The 27,591-nt window shown below is 39.0% G+C and overlaps 1 protein-coding gene across 8 annotated transcripts in view; it reads right to left on the bottom strand.

The window, feature by feature from the left end:
* LOC133845339 (transcription factor collier) overlaps nt 1-12,730 on the bottom strand; it is a 33,937-nt gene extending 21,207 nt beyond the window's left edge. For 3 of the 8 annotated variants that reach the window (XR_009894737.1, XR_009894738.1, XM_062279774.1), the window contains exons 1-3: nt 12,292-12,588; nt 7,160-7,377; nt 7,035-7,090 (exon numbers count right to left, since the gene is read on the bottom strand). Coding sequence is in view for 4 of the 8 variants with exons in the window: in XM_062279774.1 (XP_062135758.1) it covers nt 7,035-7,090; nt 7,160-7,377; nt 12,292-12,467 (450 nt within the window). In the remaining 4 variants the exon portion in view is untranslated. Of the gene's footprint in view, nt 1-7,034; nt 7,091-7,159; nt 7,378-12,291 lie in introns of all 8 variants that reach the window. The other 5 variants (XR_009894740.1, XR_009894739.1, XM_062279778.1 and 2 more) reach the window with 5 other exon arrangements.
* Nucleotides 12,731-27,591: the final 14,861 nt, after the last annotated feature.

Here is a 27,591-nt window from a genome sequence, read left to right as displayed (position 1 = left end):
AGAAGACTCAAATGAATACAACAGCTAGCAGCTCATTTCGTTCGATCAACGATAATTGGAATGAAATGAACTGACCAAAATGAGCAGGTGAACTAGTTGCTCCTTGCTATGGAACTAGTTTAAAAGCTAAGTGCAAGTGAACTGCAGAGGTGCTTAAGAAAGAGCGAGATGCACTAAGCAGCTGCAGATTTGCTTAAGTAAAGAGCGAGACAAAGCTATTGTTGCTGATTTGCTGCCATAGAATCTCTTTACTGTTACAGGTGATTAGCAATGGCGCATCTCGTGTAATTAACTGCTGATGTAATGCTAGCAAATTGTTAGATGCCCGCTAATAGCTGATCTATTTCGATTGATTAGCTGAATTCGAGTGTTTACCTGCTGAGTTTATTTACATATCGCTGTACTACATACAAGCGCACCCTTAAAGAGCGAGTGACCTGTTATCAATTCCCGCCAGAGGGTCGCAGGGTCGCATCACTGGCAACTCCCACTCAATGGGCAAACAAGCACAAGCACATAAATGCTAATTACAGTGCCCACAACTAAAGATAGAGAAAGAGAGCCTTAACATCAGTTCTGTGGGTCACGACATATGGGACATGCATACAACGCAAATATTTACACACACTCGAAGCGAGAGCTAAATGCTGCTCAAAATTTGGCTAATAATAACTTGGTATTTGCCTGTATTTGTTTTGGTTTTTGTATTTGTATTTGCTTAGGCGATAGAGAGAACTTTCGGTTGGTTATTGTTTGACATTGTTGGCATTGGAGGTGGGCATAAACATTTTAGTGTCAGTGTGTAGTGACTACACAAAATCATGCCATGTGCCAGGCACACGCTGGCGCTTGCCACTTGCCACTTCAACATAAGGTAGCAGGGGCAATGGAAACCGCAAGTGCAGTCAGACAATCTGCTGCAATTTCCAGAGACATTGAGATGCCAAACCAAGGGCTGAGGAGGGTGTGCTCTCGAGTGTGTGTGCGCCTCCGCAAACAAAAACAAATAGATAAACAAACGATGCAACCACTGCAAAGTGAATTGGCTCAACGAGCAGAGGAAAAAAAGGCGCATAGTTCTCTAATTTAAAAATGATTAAAGCGGGTTGCCAGCGCCCTGTAATCCAACACTCATCCAATGAATTAGAAGAGAAAAACACGGCATATGCGACACAGTGCAGGGGGAGAGGAGTCAAGCCAAGGGAGAGGAAGTGGGAGAGGGGTGGCAGGTCGCACTCATTCATCACTATCCTTGCAGAAGGACATGAGCTGTAAAAATGCATGTTAGCCGATGCCGTGTACACGCAAAAGTAATAACAATAACTAGATACATGGCCAGCAAAGAGAACGAGAGTGGCAATCATTACCATTTTCATTTTCATCCACCATGGCGTACGCGAATGCTGCCACTTGCTGCACAAGGACGTCAAGGACGAGTGCTAGGGGTTCTGACGTCATCAGGCATATGTGCATTGTTTTTGTGTCTAACGTCGACTCATCATCCTCGAGCTCAGTCGGAAGCCAGGGCAAGCCAAACAGATAATCAGAAATTAATTTCACTGCAACCAGTCGACGCACCCCTCACCGCCCCCCGCTGTGCTTAGGTAACAACAGCATCAGTAGCACATGTAAAATTATGATCATCCCTTATTATCCCGTTTTGTTAGGTTAATAATTTCCCCTTCAGCAAAAGCCAACAAAAAAAAAAACAAAAAAACGAAATAACGTCGAAAAAACATTAACAGCCTCGTCCTGCCTGCCCTCAAGGCCCAAAACAAGCTTGCCTAAGTCCGGGGATAACAGTAACTATGAGACGACCAAAAGGATGCGGATTTATGTCCAATAGTTGAAGCAGTTGGCTAGAGTATCAGTTTTTTTTTTGCCTTTTGCGGGACAAGTGCAGCTAATTATAGCTCAGGCTCAAAACTGGACCCGAGACAACGACAACGCATCCTTCGTCAAGTCTTTTGGTCCTTTTGTGCTAATGGACTTTCAATGTTAAGCAAAGGCAGTGTTTTCTGTTATACAAATACAACTATTAGAATATTATGTAATATAGTCGAATGACGAAAGCAAATACTCTTATGTTATTTGAAGATAAAATTTGGTTTTCAAAACTAATGCACAAGTTCAATTAAATTTTCAAATTTTATCAGAAAGCGAATATACTCTACAACATTTTAGAGAATTGCCCAATTATTTGAACAGTTACAAGACCGAGCTTAGGCGATGTTGGCAGCGAATGCCATCAATCATCGTTGTGGCCAAAAGCTGAAACAATTAGTGCGGCTGCAAAATCTGGAGCAAATCTGACTGGCAAAGTGCCGCTAAATGGTGCATCTAATAAAAAACTAAACGAATGCCACTAAAACTGGAGTAAAAGCGTTTAAACTACGATTTATCACCCAGCCATCAGGACAGCAGACAACGACAAAAAGCCGGAAAGCGAGGCAACAAACAAATAAACCAGAAAAAAACCAACAGACATCAACAACACCAAAAAAAAAAAAAAAAACAACCTGAGTGATGATGTGACGAGTCAGGAAATTGTCGAGCAGGAGAAGGTAAAGCAAAGGTAAGGGAAGCTGCAGCAGGACTGAAGAGTTGTCGATTGACGGCTCAGTTAAAATTTAAACGTTCTGCCTGAAAATGTTTAACGTAACGAACTTAAATGTTTTGTGTGCGCTTTTTTTTTGCAGATTGCTATTATCGCTTTTAAAATACTATACAAAAAAAAAGCGCAGCGGCCTTTGCATTATTCACGCACTTGCATGTTGCATATTTAACGTTCCAAATAAAAATCTCGCCAAACAAGATAAATTATCGCAGGCAGCGACAGCAGCACAAAAAATGAGCATAAAAAACTTTTGTAAGTAAAAAAATAAAACAACAACAAATAAATAAAGCAAAAAATGTGCACATCGAGGGTTACTCTTAATTTATTAAAGCTTCATTTATCAGCGTTGCGCCAGGCTCTGGGTAACGCATAAATTCCAGCATGATGTGCCCAAAAAGCACAACAAGTTAACAAAAGGCCACGCGAGGACGCGCTCAAGAACCAAAAAAAAATGTACATAAATGTACATATATGCACATTGTACATATCTGTTGTGCATCCCACATTTTTTATTTGCACTTCGACTTTAAATTTAAAAAACTCTTTTAAAAAATGCAAAATAATTATATATGCTCACAAATGGTTAATTATTAAATAGTTTATCAACAATAATTATTAAATTTGTTTGTTACTAACAACGTGAATAATTGTATAAGCATAAATTGTGATTGTAAAACAATTTTTTGTCTCGTGACTTTGCAGAAAATAGAGCGAGCACACGCCCATCTCTAGAGCAGGGACATTTGCATTTGCATAATGAGGGCGATATGAAGTGCAATTCTCTTTTTTTCCTGCTATTGTTGTTGTTGTTGTTGGATTCAGACGAGCAATGCCAACCGCAGAAATGGAAATGCACTTGCCGTGAAAGCATTTTTAATCGTATTGCCAGCAACAACATCAACATACATATATATATACATTCAACGTAAACACACACACATACGCGCTCAGTGCAAATGGCGCCCACTGTAGAGATGCAAATGTAGAGATTTTCTGTGCAATCTGTTGAATTTATGGCAGCAGCAACAACAACAACAAGAACAACAACTACAACGAGAATGGCTGCAATAAAAGCAAAAGCAATTGAGCAGCGGATAAAATGGCAAAATGAAATGTGAAATGTGTTATTAATCGAAAATATTCGCGCTTTATTTTTAAGTGTTGACATACAAATTAATATTATCGCTTAATTAACACAGCACACACAGAGCAGTCAAAGGAACCTTGCATGCTGCATGCCAAAGCGAGACGGCGCATTTGCATATGCACACACATGTGCGTGTAGCGAAATGCAGAGCGAGACAGATACATAGGTACGCAGCTGCAATGGCGTTTGATGAATGTGTGCTTGTTGTTGCTTTTATTATGCGCCAATATTCATTAGAGATGAGCAGCGCAGTGATTATGGCAGTGAAGAGTAACGATTGGATAAAAACAAACTGTGGGAATTAAATTTATTTATCTTTTGCAGTAATTCGCATTAATCGCCGCATTAATTTTATTTATCAAATATTTCTTGTCTGTGATCATTTTGCTTGTGAGGAGTGGCAGCTGCATTTGGCGCATCTCTATTAGATCCCAACAATAGCTTTTTAGGCAACGGCTCATTAGCTGCTCGAACCGAAAAGGCCATAAAATTTTCGAGCCTAATGTAGTCACATTTACTTCCGCATGCAGCGTCATCGACATCGGCTTATCTGGCTGCATTAATCGCCCGCCTATCGGCAATCAGCTATCGCCGCAGCCCCTACTCGCTATTTCGGTTTAGAATTTCGCTGCGCTTTTTTGGCCGGCCGCATAATGCGTGTAAATCGCGATAAGCGCGATTTTGGGCAGACGAAAGGATTTCGGCTTTCGGATTTTTGAATTTTTGGGTAGTAGCATTTGTCGCAGTTTGGCTCGCTTTTGTTTTATGTTTATGCTGGGCCCACAGACATTCAGGATTGTTGGCTGACTGGCCAGGACGACAGGACAGCAGCGAACACTGCCGTGAAATATGAGCGCAAATGAAGCGAATGCCACGCCAATTGAGTCGTTCCCATCCTGGCCTCGGCTGCTCGTTAGCTCAAATTGCAATTGCGCCGCCTTTCTGGCGGTTGCCGCCTGACTGTCGTTATATCGCCAGTTATCTGATCGAATGTAATTATGATTATGACGATGATTTGCTACATTTGCCAGCCTCCACAAACAGTTAGCGAGCGGAGGGCAGGACGATAAAATCACCGATTTGCCGAATGCCGAATGCAAGGGTTCGTTCGGCACGTGACAATCGTGCTCCCTTCTCTCAGGGCCTAAGACAATGTCGCGTTTGAGTCTGATCTTTGTTTAATCGTATTGCTGCTACAGTTTCAGATTTCACTTTACAGCCAACCCCGAGTTGTTATCAGGATAAACACGACAATCTCCTGGTCCGCCTTCTGGTTTACCTGTTACGCACTGTTTGTGCTTCAGATAAAACACAATGCACCCAACGCACGCCACGCGTATGCAAAGAGAAGGAATGAATGAAAAAAAAAAAACAAAAGTCTAAGCGACATCTGACCAGGTCGAGCATTCGAGTAATACATTCATTCAGGGAAGTGTGTGTTATATGGAGAAACCCCGTGAGCTCTAAAAACCCACCTAATCCGATCAAATGATTGTTCTTTTTGTCGTCGTTTCGAAACCCGCCCAATTGCGACACATTTTGCACTCGCCTGACAACTGACAGACAGACAGTTAAATGTAACTCTTGGGTTTTCTGCTTTTTTTAAGGGGTGGCAAGTTCTAGTACACTGTCTATATGATTTATGTTTCGTAAATATTGTATGGATTCTTTTTGTGGGAACTAGAATCCTTTTATTACTTCCTGCAATTTTTATTGCATTATATAGTCTTATGAAAAACAAACATACAAATAATAATAATAATATCTAATTTGATATTTATCCAAAAATGTCACTGGGCATTATTTTTTAATATGTGTAGAAGAATATCTTGGAATTTATTTAAGATATAGAAAAATTGTTAATTATTATCACTATTTTAGTTAGGAAAGAGAATATTGTTATATTATTGGGGATGAAATTTTCTAATATGTATTTTCTTTTGGGATTATCTTTCTTTCAATAGATATGCAAGTTAGTTCATTCGTATCCCAGCATTATTTTAAGCCTAGCTAATTAAAGAGAAAACCCTGAAGGGCTTCCTGGAACGAGATGAGCTTCTGACCGATAAGCTGGTATATTGGAAAACTTTTCCTGTTCTATATTTTGTTCGTATGATTTCTGAAGGCTTTTCAAATGTAAAAATAATTGTTAATATTTCATTAGGTCTGCTCACAATACATTGTTGATTTCTTTCTATTTATTGGTTTGCTGATTATGTTATTGCGTTGTGCGAAATTCCGGCGAAATCGGATCGAAAGTGGAGCGTAAAATATTAAAGTGCTTTGGCATTATCAAAGCCGTTGAACTGTGCGAATCGGAGCGATAGGCGCTCGATACATAACATATGTATGTATAGTATATGACGTAATGGGGCTTTTATTTCATCAATGAGGAGGGAGATTCGATTCGTTCGACAGTTTGTGTGTGATTAAATTTCATTTGCAGAATAATTGCTCATATACGGCGTGTAATGGATTGCCCCGTCTCAGGTTGGGTTTTTCGTGTCGTTTCGTATCGTATCGCCTCGGATTGTGTCTGGGCTATCGATAATTTGTGGATAAATTTATTGGGATCGGGTGAAAGGAACGCCCACAATGGGCGCGATTGGAAATAATGGAATACGAAGAAGAAAGCACAAATAGTAGTAGTAAAAGCGGCGAACAAACGTCTATAAAAATTTGTCACTCGAGAAATTAATTGCCCTTGAAAAAGGAAAAGAAACAGAGACAGGAGGGGGATGTGGTACACGCATTAGGCGCACACAATGCTGACATATGGTGCACTGGTCCGAGCAGAGAGCCCTGCAGCTAACGGCACCCACAACAAAGCGCATTAACCATGTTCAATTGGATTGGGCCCCGGGTGTCGTAGTCCTCGGGCATGGACTCAAAGTCCCAGTCGCTGTCGCTGTCGCAGTCCCTGTCTCAGACTCAGACTCAGTTACACCCCTTTCGTAGGGCGCGACTGACGGTGTGAATGAATTGCTCGTTTGGCAGGCCAGGCTGGCAGGACGAGTCAATTGACGACTCAATTTATTGGCGACTTGCGACAAAAGGCAAAAAGGACATGGCAAACACACACTTAATTAGCCGTGACAATCAATTTCGAATGCAACTTATGCTCGAATCAGCAAAAACCAAACCGAACCGTGTTCAAACTCCTGGCCAGCCGAGTGGAAGGAATTAGTTTTTCTCGTTTGCGTGGCGACTAAAAAATGCGACACAAAAGGACAACGAGTGGAAAGTGGAGCTGAAGAGTTGTTCACTTACCGCTTTGGTTACCGAATCGATGAGTCTGACAAAGATATCTTGCTCTTGTCGTGCGCCTGCAAGCGAGAAATTAAATGAGCAATTAGTTGAGAAGCTTGGCGCCCAACGTGTGGGAGACAACTTACCGTTAGCGTACAGCAACTGCAAGCGATACTGTATGCCATTGTTGGTCTTGGTGGCATCCGACTCCGAATCCTTCTCGATGAAGCCAATGAAGGCGGTGCGCTCGATCTCAATGGGCTGGCCGGCGCGATCGTAGAGCGCGATCACAAAGTGAAAGAAATTCGACTTGCGCAAATTGCTGGGCGGCTGTTTCTCAAAGTGGGCGCGGCCAATGCCCAGACTGCAATTAAACAGAAAAGTACAGAAATGTAACAAACTAACAGAAAAATAATGAGAGATGGAGAACGACATCTAATTATGCTATTAGCACTGTAAACAGAGGGTCTTTGCGAGGGGCAATTAGCAGTCGTAGTGTTCTCCGTTTTGGGTCTAAATGGGTCTTCTGGTTTTCGGGGACAACTCAATTACTTGACAGTGACATTTAACCAGCAGCCAAGCTGGAGTGGGGGCCGAGTGGTGGTCACTGACAGCTATCATTAAAAGCGCATAAGCAACTTCAACGTGACACAATAATCCTGATGAATGCTACTCGTAAAGGAATCAACAAACAAACACACAACTATTGCTACTTTCTGTTGCCTGTTGTTTGTTGTCTGGCAAATATTTATGTTATGTGGGCCAAGCAAACACTGTAATTATAAGGCCACATGAGCCAAAGGCTTGTCCCTTCCATATGCCAAATGTCAGCAGTAGAACAGCTCCCATTCCTTACACCTTCGGCCTGACTCGTGTCTGTGTCCTTTGTCTCCGACTCCGTCACCGTCTCCGCTTCCGACTCTGTTTCTGTGTCTGGTGCTGTCAGCGCAATTACCGGACAATGCTAACTACATATAGTGCGATGACTGTGCGACCCTCGGACACGGCTGAGTTGTCCTGCGCTGCGCTTTCCTTGCCCTTTTCGCCTCCATTCCTTTCGTATGCATAACGAACAATTTAATTTAGAAAATGCTGATTTTATCAGATTTCTATTATTTATTCTGGAAATGTCAAGTAGTAGTATCGCGCATATGCCTGCCACCTTCGACCTCTCAGCTCCTCCGCGCTTTGCAGTTGCCTGCAATTATATACACATTTGCCAAAGGATAATGCCAGACTGGAAGCCAGCTAATGATAGTTCCGATGATAAATCGCTTGAACATTATCTAACCCCGCACCCAAAATATCGAACAACCCAAGAGCGGCAGCTCAATTTCCACTTATGTAAACAAAAGCAAAAAAATTAAAAACAATATTTGTATAATGCGTATGTAGGTAAAGCCCCAAAGGACTTGAAACTGCAGTAATTGCGACTATGAATCAAATTGGTTTAGTTCAAGTACTTTGATAATTTAAGTCTTTCTTTTTGTGGTTGCTTTAGAAACATATTAAATTGTAAAATAACTTTTAGAACAATGAATTTTGAATATTACAATTAGTTAACATAAAATTTAATTCTAAAATTAAAGGCTAATAATTTCAAGAATATAAATGAAATTTGTAATATATTTTTTAAATTGAAATTTTTTAATTATTCATACTATGAGTAGTCTCACTAAAAACTTCTGTTAATTTGGGAATTATGAGATTTGCTTATCGATTTAATATTTTGCTTTATTGTCTTTGTTTGTCGTTCACTAAAAATTCACCTTAGTTCACAAATAAACTGAAGAGTTGTTAAAGATATGCAAGTGCATTTGAAGCATAGCTAAATGCAATTTCAATTTTGCCAATTTGCGAAAACAAAAATGAAATTAGACAATTTGCGGCTGTTGAAGCTGACTACTGCAAACAGGATAAAGGATATAGGGATACAGAGTTAAGAGGATGAGCGGAATGGCAACGTTCGATGCGATTTGAAATGGCAAAATGTCAAAACGGTAAAGCAACAACAAGAAGAACAAGAACAACAAACTGCCGTATCGTAGCGAGTGATGTTCGAGTTCGGGAAATACGACACATAAATGCCAGACATGTTACATTCTGGGCGAAAGAAAGGTTATTGTTATGGCGCCAGCAGAAGCGAGTGTAAGCGGGCAAATAAAAAACAGTGACTGTTCTCACATCCCACTCACCTCTCAGCTGCCTGTCAGTCAGAGAGTGAGAGAGAGAGACAGAGAGAGGGAATGAGCGCGACAGTCGATTGTTGACTTTTCCGACTACGACGACGGTTCGCATTGTGGACATTTTCATTCTATGGCTTGTTTGCACTTGCCGCCAATTTGCGAAAAACGTTTTGTGGCCGTTTTGCTGTTGATTTTATTATGCCAACATTTAATTGTCGGAAATCGATGCCCAGGTGACCAGCACAGGGACATAGACTGGGTGAAGGATCCAGGATTCGATGAGTCGTGGTCACGTTTTGCCTATTCCGCGCACGTGAAATTTCATTTCATTTCATTTTTTTGCATTGTTTCTTTGCTTATTTTCATTTAGTTCAACTCTGCATTGACTGGCCGGAATTGTCCTTTAAAAAGGACACTTTATTTACAATAACCTGCCAGTTGTTGTTGTTGTTGTTCGTGTTGTTGCCACTGCTGTTGCCGTTGAGCACATTTTATGGCCATTGTTGCATTGTTTGCCACAACGCAGCTCGATTGCAGTTTACCCACAATCTTTGTTGAAATAAATTTCAAATATTTCTGATTTATGATCGAAAATTGTTGCTGTTACACAAAACTAGCACTTTAGTACTTAGTACACAATATGTGACAATGCTTGCAGATAAATATATAAATAAATAACGCACATTGACTCCGTCTCTCGTTCCGATAATTGTCAAATTTATTTCCAGCTCTCGAAACTTTTCATCTGCATTGTGCGAAACTTGCATCATAAATCGACGCTCAACTTGCGAGTTTACTCGAAGCAATCGGTTTGCAATCAAGAAATTCGCAAAATTTATTTACTAATAATAAAGCTATTGATAATTCAACATTGTTTAAAATTTTTGGTACATTTTGGAAAAAAAAACAATTTCAAGATAAGGAAATATGTTTCTATAATTTGGAAAAAAAACAATTTCAAGATAACCAAATTTTTAAATTTCTGAGAGTTAAGTAAATAAAATGAAGCATAAAGAAGTATTGATAAAAGGTCGATATTTTAGTTTTCATTTTATTTCAAAAGCGAAACAATTGCAAGAACAAAAGAAGTCTTAAAGAATATTTGAATTTCTCTGGATTATCTACATCTCAAAAATCAACTTAAAAGAATAGTATGAAATATGAAAAGTATTATTTTAAACTCAATGTTATTTTTCTCTTCATTTTGTGACAACAATTATAACACGATAAAGCAAAACATTTATAATGAAATCGTAAATTCATTTAATGTGCAGCATGAAAAGTGAATTCGATTAAGTCTGCTGATTATTGTTATCGCAAAATATATTTTTAAACCGTAACCACTTTGATTGATTGTGGACTCTTGCTTTGTGATCTGTTTAATAGTTGACTGATTTTTTGTTGAAATACAAATTTTTTTACGATGGAATTATAAACTTGGCTGTGCAGTTTGATTTATTGACACATAAACGACAGCGCGTAAATAAATAGATACAGACAACTTCTAGCATTATAGATAAACTTTACTATCGCATTCGAAATAAAATGTTAAAAATTCTAAAACAAATCTCCTTCATTTTTGATTTTGTACACTTAATTTCGCCCACTCTCAATTTAGGGCAACACATCATACCTCACATCACAGCGCATTATCTTATCGTTAGTATTGCTTAGCGTCTGATTGTGATTGTGATCCTGATTGTGATTATCCTCGTCGTGCAGCAAAAGCTGTCTGTGATGATTGTGAGTACTCAAATGTGAATAAGAATGGGAATGTGAATGTTGTTGCTGCTGTTGGTGTTGTTGTTGCTGCTGTTGATTTGCCGTCGGAACGGAATGAAAGCCCGCTGTCATTTTAACCAATGTGGCACTGAGACTCGTATTCGTTGTCGCTGTCGTTGTCGCACTTTCGATTTCGGCCACACGCGCACTTCTTCTCGGCGCGAACATCTCACGCTAGAAACATCTCAGACACAACTAAACAAACAGCATGGCGAGAAGAGAAGCTTTTCCCTGACACAAAGGCGCGCTCCCAAAAGAAGCCCCAAAGCAACCAACCCCACATGGCCGCGGGGACGCTCTTTTGCTTTTTGCCTTTGCTTCGGCTTGTAATTCAATTGAAATGAACGCCAAGAAAGTAAAAGTGAAAGTGAAGCAAATGGCACAACAAAAACATCCCTTTGAGTGAAGCAAAAGTTCCTTACTGCCTCCCCCGCGTCTCCCCCCACCCGCCAAACAAAAAGCACGCACATTTTGTGCTCCCGCATCCCTGATTGTTGTCTGCACGCTTTCTGTCCCCGGCATCCAAAGTCAACCCCGGAAAGTGCGTAAAGATGTGTCTGCGAGTCTAGACGTTCACTCGGCATGCTGAGTGAAACTTTGAGTGAATATCTCTTAGCCAAAAGGGGGAGCGGTGGGCGGGTTAGGCGGGTGACTGGGCCATAAAAAGCCCCGCAATTGCGTTCCAGGGAATAGCTTCCCCCTTGGGGGCGGAAGGCGGCTGAATGCGTATCGAACACGTTGCCGGCTTTGGCAAAAACGTAAACAAACGCTTTTTTGGAGACTTTTTATTTGTACAAACTTTGTGTGTTGCCGCAACATGCAAAGTGTTGCCAAGCATATTTGCCACAAGCAATGTTGCCAAACAGCTCCGAAAGTTGCGCAGGCTGAGAAAAGCACGCAGGAAGAGTTGAAGATCGAAAATCGAGTGATGGGTAGCACATTGATTCTAAGGTGAGGTCTGAAGAAACAAAGTCTTCTTAAATTGCTTTTATCAGTCATTGTATCCGTCTGCCCGTCTGTCCATGTGTTTGAACAACTAAATTTCAGTGACTATAAGAGCTAGAGCCACAAATTTTGGTGGATATACTTCTAAGGATTCAATACTCATTCAGTTTAGTTTCAAATGTACCCAAACTATATACTCATTCACAAGTTGACAAATTCTAGTACTTGATACCTCAGTTTGAAACGTCTAAGTTGCCAGTTCATTTATCTCAAATCTTGTCTTTTGGTAACACACATTTCAAGCCACATTCCCACTATGTAGCTTGCGTAGCACACTCGTTAATCACTCAACACTTGTCACTTACTTGGTCTGATCGACAACCGGCTGCATGGCCCAGCGTCCGCCCAGCGGTTCCTCCTTGAGCGACGTCATCGGTCCACGCGGCTGATTCATGTCGGCTGCCGTGGGCGGCAGGCCGAACATTAGACCGCTGGCGGATCGTGGCCCGGCGGTGGGATACAGCTTGCGTCCCCAGTCCATGCCCAGCTCGAGGGTGGGCCACGGTGAGGCCGAGCTAAAGCCCGGCACCGGCTCCTCGGATCGCAGCTTGAAGCTTTCGGTGCTGGTCAGGGGCGCTGTGCTAGCGAAGTGATGATGCTGGTGGAGATCAGCGTACGGATAATCGCTCACTTTCGTATAGTTGCTGGCGGCGGGCGTTGTTGCAATTGTGGCAGCCGTCGTGAATGTTGTTGTGGCAACTGCTGCTGCTGCTGCTGTTGCTGTTGACGCAATTGTTTGCAGATTGAACTAATTGGGCACTAAACACACTGAAGGGTCTGTCTGGCTTTTAGGTCACTAGAGTGATCACTTGTTCTCACTCTTTGCTCTCTGGAGAGATCTCTTTCGCTTTCGCTCTCTTTCTATCTCGTTCTCGCTCTCTGGGGCAAGGCAATCAATAATCAACGCGACACGTAAATAGATTGAGACTGAGACTAAATCTCAATGTTGCAAATTGCGACGCACAAATCGACACTGAAAGGCAAATTGTAATTGGGGGGCTCGTTTCGACGCTCTATTAGTATTTGTAAACGTGTATCTGTGTGCGTGTTTGTGTGGGTGTAAGTGCCAATGCACCGCGGAGAATTTGGGATTTTCGGAAAATTGGTCTCGCAACAAGTTTAAGCGGCGCGCGCTACCGTCCCGAGTGGCTGTTAAACCCCAACTGAATCCGAGTCCGCTGCGATGCTGCTGCAACCGAAGAGCTGCTGCTGCTGCTGTTGCTGCTGTTGCTATCCAAAAGGCAAGGCAACTGCGCAGCTACGACCAGCCGACTGCGACGCCAACAGCAGCCGCAAACAGCAAACGGCAAACGACAGCGACAACGACCAACGAGAGTTGAAGTCGCGGTGGAAACGAAACGAGCGTGCGCCGCAGGAGCACAGTCAGCAGAGAGATGCGCGGGGCGACAACTGAGGCGGTGTCGTTGTCGGTGTCGATGTTGGTGTCTGTGGCACAAACAATAAGACATGCGACTGCGAGTCGACTGCAAGTCTGCTTGCCTGCTGCCTGCTGAACGAATGGCACAGCTAACCTATCCCAGGGAGTGGTGGTTTTGCAGGCCAAAGGGACGTCCGTCGAGAGCCGAACTGTCAGCAAACCATCCACCAACATTGACGACGACGACGACGATGGCAGCAGGCGTGGGACGTGTGTCAGACAGAGAGCCAAGATAGTGTGAGAGACACGGCAATGCGTGTGCGTGCAAGCGAGTGAGCATGAGAGCCAGTTGTATGCATGTGTGTGTGCGTGTGGCACGGGACCAGGACGCCGACGCTGACCTGTTATGGGGCTCGGGAACGCTGTGAATTGGCACAACATAGCGCAACGGTGCCTACGTCTTCGGTGCCCAGTCTGCTGGAGAGAGCGAGCGAGCGCGAGAGAGGCGTGTGTTGCCAGACAGCATTAGCAAGAGCAGCAGCTGCAGCACCGTTGAGATCCCAAGTCCAGGTCCCCTTGCTCGTTGGCTTATCTATGGCTATTCCCAAGCAACTGCTGCCAACATTTCATTCCCTTGGAGCAATCGCAAAAGCAGCAACAACAATAGAAACAACTGCAACAACAACGACAACAATAACAGTGTCAACGCCCCATTCCAGTGTAAAGCACATAAAACCATTTGGGAATCGAAACAAAATGTCATTGTCTGCTCGACGCTGATTGGTCGTTGCGTTTTCAATGGGTCTCGCTACGCCTGTTCAAGAGAGCGCGCACATGAGAGAGCGTCGTATTGTGCTGCTCTTACCTCGTTGTGTCGGCAAAGCAGTGCGTATTTTACTGCTGCTGTGCGGCAAGCTGTTCAAAGCAGTAAAACGAACGGAATGATGAAACGGAACACGCAAGGCGCCTTCACATTTAAATAAGCGAATAAATGCAATGAAAATAATAATACTAACTATTTATTAAATAATAAATAGAAGCCATCAATATGGACCAAACTTAGAAATAATGCTGATATAATACATAAATTTAGTAGCAATGTTTTATTACAAAAGTTGTAATGAAGAGTAATGATTTTTTAACCCGATTTGGTTCTAAACATGTATGTTTAAAAAAAATTGTTTAATTAAATATCATCTATATTTTTATTATTGAAAAGAAGGTAACAAGTCCTTATACATACAAATAATACTTATAAATGAAGTGCTGAAGGACTATTTGATGTTCACATATGACTTAACAATAAAATCCTCTCCTTGTCTTTCTTTCTGCTCGCTTTTATATAACACTACAAAATTGGTAGATTAAAAAGCTTCAATTTCAGATTATTAAATTTGAAGTTAAGACTTTGTTAAAATTGAACAAACTTTATATGCTTCTAATCCTTTAAACTTAACTTTGAATAAAACTAAAAAATCAAGGTACTAATACTGAATTGCATAGATTATTAACCTCTATAAATGAATAATATTTTACAAAATAACTTATTTTGAAGTCATAATCCTATTTAACAATGGATACATTTAGATGTTTTCTTTACAGCTGATCTGTTGCCTTTTCTTTAGAGAGTTCCCAGTTCAAACAAGTTACCGCAATAGAGCTCGTAGAGCTGTTCAATTACATTTTACCCTTTCTACTTCAAGCAGCTTGCCGCTTGCTTCTTGGAGTTGTCCTTTTCCCTTGTCCATTTCCACTTTTGAGCATTGAGCAAGTTGTCAAACACTCTCGAGTACCTACTTGGGCACCCAAAAGTAACTGGTGACTGGTTGTGGGATTAGCATCAAGCCGTGTCATATTCGAATGAAGAAAACATAAGCGAATCCGCCCACGAAATTGTCACGCCTCGTCAGCAGAGAAACAATTTGCATTTTCCGCATTTGCGGTTTCACACCATGTGGCCTCAGTGCGAGTGAGTGAGGAAGAAATAGAGAGAGCGAGATAGCGTGAATGTGTGAGTGTTGTTTGCGCTTCTGTGAATTAATTTGAGGGGTGTTTTAATCTCATTTGTTTGTCATGCTTGCAGTTCACCTAACATAGGGAAATTCCCCTCGATGCAACTGCATTTCTATTCGATATTTATTGAGCAACCAAACTCTCAAAATGATTCCCCAAATACTAACAGAGAAATTTCCAAGTACATGCATATTTAATGCTCGAATCAGAAAAGGGCAACTCAAAAGATGTCCCCAGGCGTCGCTAATTAACCAAAATTTTGTTGGAGCACACAGTTTGCATCTTCCAAAAAGAGTCAGAGAAAATATTTGAATTTTTCCATCACTCATTAGCGCCGCCGTCGACCGCAAAATCCGTGCCAGGGACTTTGTCGATGACTTTCCAGCTCCCGAGTGAATAGTCGCAGAGACTCGACTCCGGGTCGCAGTCGGGTCGTTGGTCCGGTCCAACGTTTGGCGGACGTTCGATTAACCCCTTTTATCACGCGCTATTCTCCACGGGAATGCCTCGTTCCCTTGCCCTTTCCTCGACAGCTGCCATAGAACACCTCTGCGATATTCAGCGTCTCCCATCCCCTTTTTTGGCATTGTTTGTTTATTGTTTTTGTCAGCTGTGTGTCGCATTTACGGCCGTCGACCAATTCAAAATCACTCGAAACGCAAATTTGAATTGTTTTCAATTGGATTACATGGCAGTGAGCCTCACTAACCGATTGCTAAATCACACAAGTAATCCCCCCTACTCAGTCTGACAATTAAATTCTTGTCCGTCAACTTAAGGGATTAACAAAATTGTTCTTTCTCTTTCCCTCGGTGGCACTCATCATTACAATTGCCTACATTGCATTTGCGGATTGACTTTTAACTGAATGTAAACAAAAAGACAACTTATGGGATGAGTGAATAACTGGATTTTAAAGGGAAATTAGTGATTCTGTAATGGAAGATTAGCAGGTTAATCTAGAGAAACTTTTGGTTATGAATATTAAAAGGAAATTATATTTTGTTTTAATTTTTGGTAATGTTGGAAAGGAGATCTCTTAAATTTATTGAAAAATTACTAACTATATTTGGTATATCCATAAACCATTACATTCAAAGTATACCATAGAGTTCAACATATACCATGGAGTACAAAATATACCAGATTGTCGACAATATAGGTATTGGTTATAAAAAGGACAAGCCAATTAGGTCGTTTTTACTAAACCAGAATAATTAAGTGATAAAAAAACAATGAAAGGTACATAATATATAATTTGTCGAGGAAAATAAAGGTCTACTTACATTACATAATAAGATAAATATTAGTATTTATTTTTATGTAACCTACTATAATATCAGTTTAAAATTGCAAGATTCTCTTGTAAATGAATAATGCAACAATTGCTACACTCTATATATTTTGAGTACTATTTCCAAATCGTGTAGAAGTATTTTGTCAAAGAAATTCAGTAGCTGACTTCTATTCTTTATTCTATAACTCTTTCACATGCTTGCACATGAAGGCAAAACTTTGACAGCATATTTTAGTTCTCTGTATTATAAAATAGTATAAAAATCGGCATCAGATTTAATTTCACATAAGATATTCTATGCTTTGCTGACGTCTACAATAATCAGGCATTTATGAGGTTCCACTTGAATTACAGCAAATACAAAATATACACACAATACAATTGTCATGAATAATTTGAATAATGAAACATAATGCTGGAAAACAGCAAAGAGCGCATGTAAATGTGTCCATTTGTCAGCCATAAAGAAAGGCAAAGGCAATAATTTCAAAGTTCTCCATATGCAAGACATTCACCAAGTCGACACGAGGAGAGCCATAAATTAGAGGCGAGCAAAGGAAGGAATGGAGGGAGGGAAAGTGGAAATTTGAGGCGCGAACATTTTAATTAGTTTCCTTTTATGCATTTTTCTCAAGTGTGTGTGTGTGTGCTGAGTCCTGCTGGATCCTGACAATATGCAAATTAGCTGAGAGCAGGAGACCAAATGCCAAGGGAAGCCAGCAGCAGAAGTCGCACATAAATCATTGCAGTTTCACTCTCTGAGAGAGCAAGAATTGAAAGAGAAAGAAAGAGAGAGAAAGAGAGACAGTTAGAGGCTTGGCTCAACAGAAGTTCTTCAAGTCATCGTTGACTATTCATGGAATTTCTGTGCTCGATCTCTCAGCGGATTTGATGCCAGATGCCTGACAAAATGCATACTATAAAAGAATCGAGCCTCGGAGTCTCCAAAATGACAACATATGACAGTTGCTTTGTGGCTGTGTGGCAAACAAAGCCAAGTCGAGACCACCAACGTAACCGTGATTGCTGCCAGCAGCTGAACCTCCCCTTTAAGCCACATGCACTTGCCGCAATTGAGAAATTACCCCAACTCCGCCCCGGGGCAGCAGCAGAAGAAGTGTTTGCCACTTGAGTCAAGTTCGGGCTTTGAGTGCAACTTGTTCGCAACGGGTCGTGTGGCACGTGGCACGCCTTTGCTGTGCCACGCCAGTTTAGACAGGCTCTAAAAAAACAACAACTACATCAACGAGAACTAGTTGTATACAAAAGCCAAGTAAATTTAATTAAATTATCGCAAACACGTGTTTGACCAAATGCAACGATTTTGCGAAACAATTGAGAACAGTTTAAATATTTACAAAGCGCTTGCTAAACGTCGTCAGGGGGGCATTGGGCTAGGGTGCTATCACAACAAAAAACAAAGTAAATATTTATAAAAAAAATAAAAGCAGACTGAGATTGAATGTTACATTCAATAGAATTCGACTACGTGATATGCGGTAAGAAACGTTCTTAGTTTTGATGCATATAAAATCAAATCCAAATTTCATATTTTCAATAACAGGTTATAAAATATTGGGAATTATAAATATTTAGTTTTTAATTTTTGGAACTAAAAATAAGTGATATAGTTTATTTAAATTTTTAGAAACTTTGCCGAAATAATGATTTAAATATTATGAATACCAAATTAAATATTTTATGATTTGATTCGTCAAATAGATAAAGTTTGATAGTCATGAGTCTAATTTGTATACATTATATTTATTATATTAATAAAGAGGTACGAAAAAAATGTAGTTTACTTAGAAGATTATTCTCTATGAATTTGAAATATTAATAACGATAATTTTGGTTACTCATTTTATTCGACAGTTAGTTAATATTCGATATTTGACGTATTTAACTTATAAATACTATAATCATAACATTATTAAAGTACTTCAAATGTTGAATCTGGCGAGGAATATAAGTAGAGAATGTATTTTACTTATAAGAGATGAATATCTTGGAATACTAATAACTCAACAAACCAACATTGCTAAACAAAATCAAATATTTTGCTTCCCTTTAGTATACCCTCCTGAATTCTTATACCGGGTATAAAATGATTACATAAGCGCACAAAAATATTATTCTTGCAGCTTTTGATGTGCTGAGATTCATGTTTCTCACAAGGTTCTCACAGTCGCCAGTCAAGGTGTTTGAACTTTTTTCGCACATCTCAACTTGGCTGCACTTCCTCCAAAGTTGCTGCTAGTTGCTTATCAGAAAGAGACCTGTTTCTTTTTCAGCTTCTGTTTCGGTTTCGGCGACAACTTGGCAAAAAAGCGCTAAGAAAGAAAAAAATGAAAAAAAAAACAAAGCAACAAAAATATGCCCATTTCATAAATATTTACCAGTTGTTTGTTGCTTGGACTCTCAGCGATCTTGGCGTCCGATAAGTTGAAGAAGGGGAAAACAACTTTGGAGCATGCCATAAATACGAAATACGAAATCGCATGCCAAATACAAATACAAATACATTCAATACTCATATGTGTATTCACTTGCGTTCGCATCCAAATCAAATCGTGAAAAATCTTTTGAAAAATGCGTTATTGAAAATGCTTTCAATTTTGGGTACAAAGTTCATTAGCTTCAAGTCGAAACTAACCAAAACTGGCTTGACAGTTTTCATTTCAAATGATCTTTAGTTTGTTTTATTTTTGGCCATCAGATCGGAGTTAGCCAAAAATTCAATCAAGTCTCGTAGTTTTAATTGTTCAGGATTTGTTAATAACTGATCGAAGACAACTTCTTCCTTATGTGGTTGCAATGTATGAAGCCGATAATTTCAATTAGATATACAATTTAATTTGACAAAATTACATTGAAATTGAGTTGGTAAAACTTGTGAAAGATTGTTCAAGTGGCGGAAAAGTACTTCAATTGCAATAGCTTATCTATGAGAAAATTTTTTTTTAGGACATTTCAATTCAATGAGCAATTTATCCACTAATTCCTTTTGATGAAATACAAAGAAATACAGTTAAGTTAAAAGTGATTATTGTTTGATTATTTCATGAAAGGAGTTATGCTATTTATTTTTATTTACCCCATTTTCTTTACTGGTTTAGTAGTTCACTTAAATTCAATTAAAAATAAAACAACATTTAATGAATGGATTACTTGAGTACAATACAAAAATTGCTGACAGAACTCAATTGTGATAAAGGTACAAATGTTTTATTTCAAAAACAAAACAAAAATATGTTACTTTTTTAATTTTAAGTGCTGATAGAGCGAGTTCTTTTAAATTAAATCTGTTTCATGTTATTTGAGAATTATAGAGCAAGATTACGTAGTCATAGCTAAATTGATAAAAGAGTTCATAAACTAAAAAATCTAGGAATTTCTTAAAACGTCTAAAAACGTGTATAATTTGAGTAAATATTTATTGATATAGTTATTTTAGCAAAATAATTAACTATGAACAATTCACTGCTTTGATATAATATCTACACATTTTACTAGCTTGTTAAACAAAACTTTACATAATTATATAGAGATTTAAAGTTGCCTTTCCTAACGCGGAAGAGTTGAAATTTTAGTAGAAGTTTTATTTTTATTCGAAATGATTATTAAATTATTTAGAGCACATTCGGGGCAAGTTTACGATGTGCCTCATGCATCTCATTTGGGTTTTAGTGGCGTCCGCTGGGAGCAGGCGAATGCAGTTGACACGATGAAGTGGAGAGGAGGGAGGAGGGTGGGGATGGGGATGGGGCAAGTGAGAGTGTAAACATGCGTGCGCTGTATGTGGGGGGATCCTCTGGAGAACCACAAAAACGCGAACGCGAATGCGAAGTGCTCGCATCATCAGCATGCAACGCTTTTGTGGCGGATGATGAGATGGAGACGCGAACAGGGAAGGAGTGGGAGATGTAGGGGAGGAAGGGGGGACAACTGGGGAGACATTGGCTCGCTAGTCGCACGACACATTTACTAGATTAATTAGCCCATTTACAGTTAACAATGTTCGTGTTAATTTCAACGAATTAAATGATAACATCATCATAGACTGCATGGCCCCCTTCCTCCTTCCCCTGCCACGCCCACGACTCGAGTGACATGTCACACATTGAATGGATGAAGGCCCAAATGCTTGTTGACGCTAATGTCACTATTTACGGCCTGTTGCACAGCCGATGTCCGACGATATCGAGGCTCGATTGTTGTCGCGATTTGCATAATTCAAAGCAGCGATAGCGGAGCAGCAGCAGGACAATGTGTCGATGTCCTTTTGAGGCGCACCCAGAACGAGGCAAGAACACGAAGCAGAACGCCCCTCTCGTTTGTGCCCCTTGCAGCAAACGTAATTTGACTTCATTATGCGAACAGTTGTGCCTTTAGTTTTGGTAATTTATTTCATTTTTTTTTTTGCTGCTTCTACTCTGCGATAGATTACCGCTGCTGCGAGTCCTGGCGTTGTCATCCCTGCCTTGGAAAAAAAGGGGTTAATACTCGCAGTGGCACTTGGAAAATGTTTATTTACGAGCAAGTGTTGTACGTAGAATTTGATCATATGCGTTATTTGTACTCGCCTCGACTCGACTCGCAATTGTAATTTGTGTTTATTGTCTGCAGTCGAAGGTCCTGCTACTGCAGCATGCGAGCACATAAAAATAGAAAAGAACTGTTTTGTAAACAACTTGCAGCTGTATCCTTACGGTATTCATAATTAATTTTTGTGAAATTTTCAAGACTCATCATTAGAGCGACGTGGTCCAGGACCAAGAGCAAGAGCAAGAGGAGTGCAGGATATATTGCCGACTCCCAGGAGAGCAACCTTTTGGCCATTTAGTGACGGTCGCCCAGTCTGTCCAGTACAGCAAACAAACACAACACATAACGGTATGCAGTTTGGTGTGGGCGTGGCTTCGGTAGAAGTCCTGCCGCACCTCGCTCAGGTCCTGTTTTGTGTCTCTCTCAGTCTCTCTGTCCGTCTAGCGGTCTCAAGAAGCCGTAGTAACAATTTCTAAGCAGCCATTTGAGCTGGGATATTGGCACTTTTCATTCTCAACAAACCTCGTACTCAAATCCGCATCTCAGTGTCAGTTTGAAATCCATCGTCCTGCGTCCTTTATCCTTTGTTTATTTGTTTGTTTGTGTGGGCAACAGGATCACTTAAAGCACATAACCATGCATATAAATTTGATTATTATTAAGTCAGGCACATTAGTTGGCATTTCTAATGAAGGCTTCCTTCCGCAAGCATTTGTGTCCTTTTGTCCTCATTGTCCTTTTGCCAAAGGGTCAGCCATTTTGTTGGCTGCTGTGTGTGTGTGTGTGTCTGTGTGAAAGCTAATTTATAAATACTCGTACTCAGGTTTATGGCTTCACGTATTAAAATATTTAGCACACTTCTTGGCAGTCAACTTTTGAAAGTGCCGCCCGCCCGTTTGTTCTCCTCCCACCTCATGTGTGAGGTTTTAATTCATAATTTATGCGTCCACAGGCGACAGGCCACACACACACATACATACACTCATATTTTGTGGCCCACTTGTGTGTGAGAGTGTGTGTGAAATGTGAGTGTGCTCATACTCCAAAATATTCTTAAAGAGACTGCAAATATTGTATCTTAAAGTGCAGCCAAATTTTATTTGAATTAAATATAGCATTTGCTCTTCAAAAAATTTTAAGATTCTAAGTGGCATGCACTTTTACTGCAGTATTCACAATTAGTTAACATTTACGATTTATAATTCGACTATTTCAATTATGAGTTTTGAAATATACATTATTTGAATGTCGAAAAGAATACGCTCTAGTCACAACTAAAGATTTGTTTTTGTTGTCAGATAACAAATTTAATAAACTGAAATTGTATTGACTACACAATTTTTTTATTAGTATTACTAAAGCATAGATTACAAATAAATTTATAATATACCTTAAATTTACTAACGCAGCAACGCAAAGCAGCCAGCTTTGGCTTTTGGACAACAATCACACAAACTAATTTAAAAACTTCATGGTTAAATTTGTCATCAAATAAAACTAGCTTTTATAGAAGGTAAAGGTTATAGTTTACTAAATATTGGTCCAAGTAGATCTGAACTGCAGTGAGTATAAATTTTCATATCCAATCAATCAAAAGTTGTCTCGGAAATGTTATATTTTTCTCTTTATAGTTTATATTTACAGCCATACAACTTACTAATTCTAAAAGAATATGCTCACATCTATAGATTTGCTTATATTGATAAGATAAATTTTTCTTAAATTATAATATTATAATTCACAGAATTTAGTTACGCTTAAGCTATAATTTGATCATATGTGAAACAGAACTAGCTTCTATAGAACATATGAATGTATAAGATATAATACACTTTTAACAAAATACAACAAAACTGATTAAATTTCCTTTGGTGCCAAGAAAGGAAATTAACTTCCATTGAATGAAACCAGTCGAACTAAATAACTAATATAAAACCTTACTTGGCATTTATAAAACCTTTACAAAATATTATATTTTGATAAAATGTTATGCGTGTTGTATGTTTCATATTTCTAATCGCTGTCTAATACATAAATGTACAAACAGTATTTTCATGGATTCAGGATTCATGCAACATTATAATTACATGCATATTTAAACGAAGAATATGTTTTCTATGTTTACTACTGCCAAAATGCCACTCACAATCCAAGTGCAAAAGTGTGGGAATCGTGCGTGAATTAATATATGGAAATTGGCCAAGACAATCAGCTAAGTGCACGGAGCATTGTGCAGAAATCATTAAGAGGCGGATTGCGACTGCAAATGGTCAGTTAAATGAAGCCATTCCGATTCCGAATCCGATTCTGATGTTCGGTTTCGGCTTAGCGATTTCAATTATCTGGCTTGTATCAGCGAGGAATCGCAACGGGGTTGCAGCATTGAACATTGAGCATAGAACAGGAAACAGGGCGAAGGAAAGCGGTGAACCGGGAACACAGGACATGCGACCGCCGATTAGCACGTGCCGCTTGCTTGAACTGCACCACCCCCAAAAAAATGGAGCTGGCTGTGCGCCACGTGGCCGAAATGAGGCCGGGAGCTGTATCGGAAAATAAACATAATTACGGCAACTATGGGATGCAGTTGGCAATCTGATAAACGTCGCAAATCGGCAAACACGCAACTACATTTGTCATCATCAAACAAAGTGGGCGTGAAAATTGCGGATGATACCGGAAGGAAGGAAGGAAGAAGCCCGTCTCGTATACAGCTTCCTGGACGGATGCAATCATGTTCGAAGGCGTGTGTCAGTTGCCCAAAAACATTTATTTGCCTTTCCCATGAAACAAAAGGCAACAATGCACTTTCGCTTCAAATAATTGCCAATGATAAGCCGAAGCAAGAACCGAAGGGGAGCATATGTTTGCATCATAAATTGCAACTAGAATCAAGAGTCATCTCAGCAGAGGATTAAACCTACTCTCATTACTCTCTACTCCTAAGAGCCTTACCTTAAGTAATTCTTATGCCATTCGCGTTCACTTCACTCGACTTCATACCTCACTGTATTCTAGTTTGACCATCACGTAGCTTGGTTCGGCTGGCAGACGAGCTGGCATTGTCCTGCCATTCATTACATTTTAATTTGAAGGCTTTTCGTGATTCCTTTCTCGCATTCCTTTGGAGCTGCGACAGAGAAATATTTGATTCTGGCACTTGCTATTCATATTGTTGCCAAGCAAACTAATCATGTCCGTCCCAGACTGCCATGCATTATTTTGTGCACATTTTCTGATTGCAAAAATCACCGGAGAAATCAGCAAAGTGCGTGAGCACTCGCAAACAGAAAACCATCCACAACTCACTCCTCACTTTCGTCCATCTTCTCGTTCTCTGTGCGTCAACAAATTGTTGTCTCTGCCACACAGTTTTCTTTCAACAAAACAAATCCTCCCGAAGGGAAACTTTGTCGTCTACAATTTAACAGCTGAGCTGACAATCAAATAATACACATATTGAAATTATTCGCAGCATTGAAAATCACGTTGAATATTTTCAGTTTTCAGCAGACATAATTTATGAACTGAAAACTGAAATCAAATGAACATTGCAATTTTTTTCAGTAATTGTTAAGACATTAAAAGGTTTTTTTTGTGTGAAATACAAAATAAAATGTGAATATGCTTGATTGAAGAAAATAATTGTGCAACAATCAATATGTTAACAAGTAAGAAAACTACAGTGCTCTATTGCGAGATACCCGATTCCCATTTCAAAGAAAATGAGAGTATTGCGGTATTATTCTTACGATATAACAATTTAATATACCGCAAAAATACCAATATAGTACTGAATTTAAAATATAGCATAAAGAACAAAACATACCAAATTTAAAATATGCACTACTAAGTAAGCAGGAGTTTTTCCCTATACAAACTATTTCTTAAGTAACTTTTACATTTTTTTAAATGATCGCAACCAAATATTGACGCTGATCAAGAATTTATGTATATAATTTATGCCTGTCACATGTATTTCATGGAGGCACAAAGTTATAATATCATTCTATGCTATTGGTAGTCTAAAGCACTTACTACAAAATTTGATTATATTGAAAATTAGAAAATTATATATATTTGACTCAAATTTTTTAAAGATTAAAGTTGCACTTTCTATAAATAACAAGTTCTAGGGAATATTGATATTTATCGCAATTTAAATACGTTTATAAATGTGAATTTTTTAATCGATTTTAATTTCTTGTATTAAATTATCAATTTGCCAGTTATATGTATTTGCTTAAATTAATTGAGCGTCTATCACAAATAAAATAAAAATTTCAAAAAACAAGCTCTGAAATGATTAAATTCTTGTCATTTCATGCTACTCTTCCTAATAATTTATTTATTTCGTATTAATTATGTATTCAATATGAATCTAGAATAGAGATCAAAATAAGTTTTCAAATTATTTGACAGAGTGAAATTTTATAATAAATAAAAAATGCTCCTAAATATTAAATTAAACACATTTATAAATGCTTTTTAATTTTTGGATATTTTTATTCCTTTACAACAACAATTTAAATGCTTGAGGAAGGGTAGCATGAAATATAATGACAAGAATTGGAGTTAGCCAATAAATCACAATGCTGCGGCCAATTTGGAGACGTCGAATTCGAGTTTAGCACTTAGTACCCATGTCCCGTAGATGTCCGGGCACTTTGTCCCAGGTCGGCTGTCAAACATAATCACCTTGAGCCGCAAGTGCCCCTGAAACGGACAGGAGAGGAGAGGAGCGTGGAGTGGAGGACAGGAACAGGCGACGACACCCTCTGCTCATCATCAAAGTGCAAGTTTTATTTTTTTATACCGACCGTCTGTCTGTCTGTCCGTCCGTCTATATGTCTCTCGGTCTGTCTCGAAGCAAACGAATCTATTCTCAAAGGAAATTTATGCCGTTTGTCTCTGTGTGAATGAAATATTTTATTTTGGTTTTTATTATGGTTCGCCCCGGTTTTTTGGTTTTTAACACATTGTACAGAATTTTTGTAATTTCAACACGAACAAAACGAACCGACCAAGGGCGCAAAACTTTTTGGCAAGCCCCACAAAATGTTGTCCAAAATGCTGCTGCTACTGCTGACGAGTATTCGCCAGTGTCCACATCTCGGACACAAATGATTAATGTGCTCAGCCAACCAACTGCTCGACTGCTCAACTTCCCAAAAAATAATAAATCGTTTTTGTGTGTTTTTGCCTCCTTGGTTTTTCCTAGTAAAAAAACAAGGAAAATGTCGGCGTATGAAAACTGCCCTGTCACCATTTGCAGAAACGTTTTTATTTAATCTTTTGCCATAAACGTGTGCAAAATTCAAAAACATAATCCTATACGAATTGCTAATATTCAGTCTTGTAATCATTTGTATCGAACACTGCAATAATCTCCCTGCTCAGCTGTTTTGGCAGTCAGTTAATCCCTAGAAGTCAGACCCTAGATTAATTGAAACTCAAATAGATTTGCGAGTCTATGTCAACAAATTCTCTACTAATATGTTTTCGATTATTAATGGTTTGTAGTCGATTTATGTAAATTATTTTTAATCAAATTATTGTTTTTCCATGTAAACAATTTACGTTTTATTTTTCCTTTTTTCTCTGTTTCAAAGCTGTTTAATTGGTTATTAGGAATCACTGAGAATCTAAATTTTACATACATGTTGGCAATATAAAGTCATTTGAGTAAAACACTGAATACGTGCCAATAACATAATATAATTAGATTATAAATTTAGTATTGAACAACACTCAAAATTAATTTCATTTAAGTAGATTTAATGTAAACTGTTTTCTAATTGAATTTATGCCTTATAAATAATATAAAATAATCATTAAATTAGTATAACAATTTTTGCCAAAAAATCAATTTTTGTCAAATTTATTTTACCACTGAATAATTTTTTTGAACTAAAAACACATAAAACAAATAAGAGTAATTCAGCAAAGAAAGTCGTCAGATTAATCAAATGACAGTTACAAATAAATATTTGATTAAATTTGAAATCAAATTATAGGAAAGATTCCGCAGTTCGGCTCCAATGCGAATGAAAGTATTAATGAGGTAATGTCTCGACAGACAAACACAGTTTTCAGCTCCAATAAAAAGGTAGGGGAAAGTTAAGAAATGGCAAAATCAGTTAATACTAGTAGTAAAACCGAAATGACTTTGTTATTCAACGCTCGAATCAAAACTCTGAGAGTTGTTGGAACATTCGCGATGACTCGAATGTTTTATTTTTGACTGGTTTTCGCTTGATGTGTGACACGTTGAGCAGCTTGCTGATGTTTCTTTTATTATTATTGTTTTTGTTTGTTCATCAGGAGTTGCTGTACCGTTGTGTGTTTGTATAAAGTAGACTATGATAA

This window comes from Drosophila sulfurigaster, chromosome 3 (genome assembly GCF_023558435.1).
Source record: "Drosophila sulfurigaster albostrigata strain 15112-1811.04 chromosome 3, ASM2355843v2, whole genome shotgun sequence".
Taxonomy (NCBI): domain Eukaryota; kingdom Metazoa; phylum Arthropoda; class Insecta; order Diptera; family Drosophilidae; genus Drosophila; species Drosophila sulfurigaster.
This window is presented reverse-complemented; position numbering and strand designations above follow the sequence as displayed.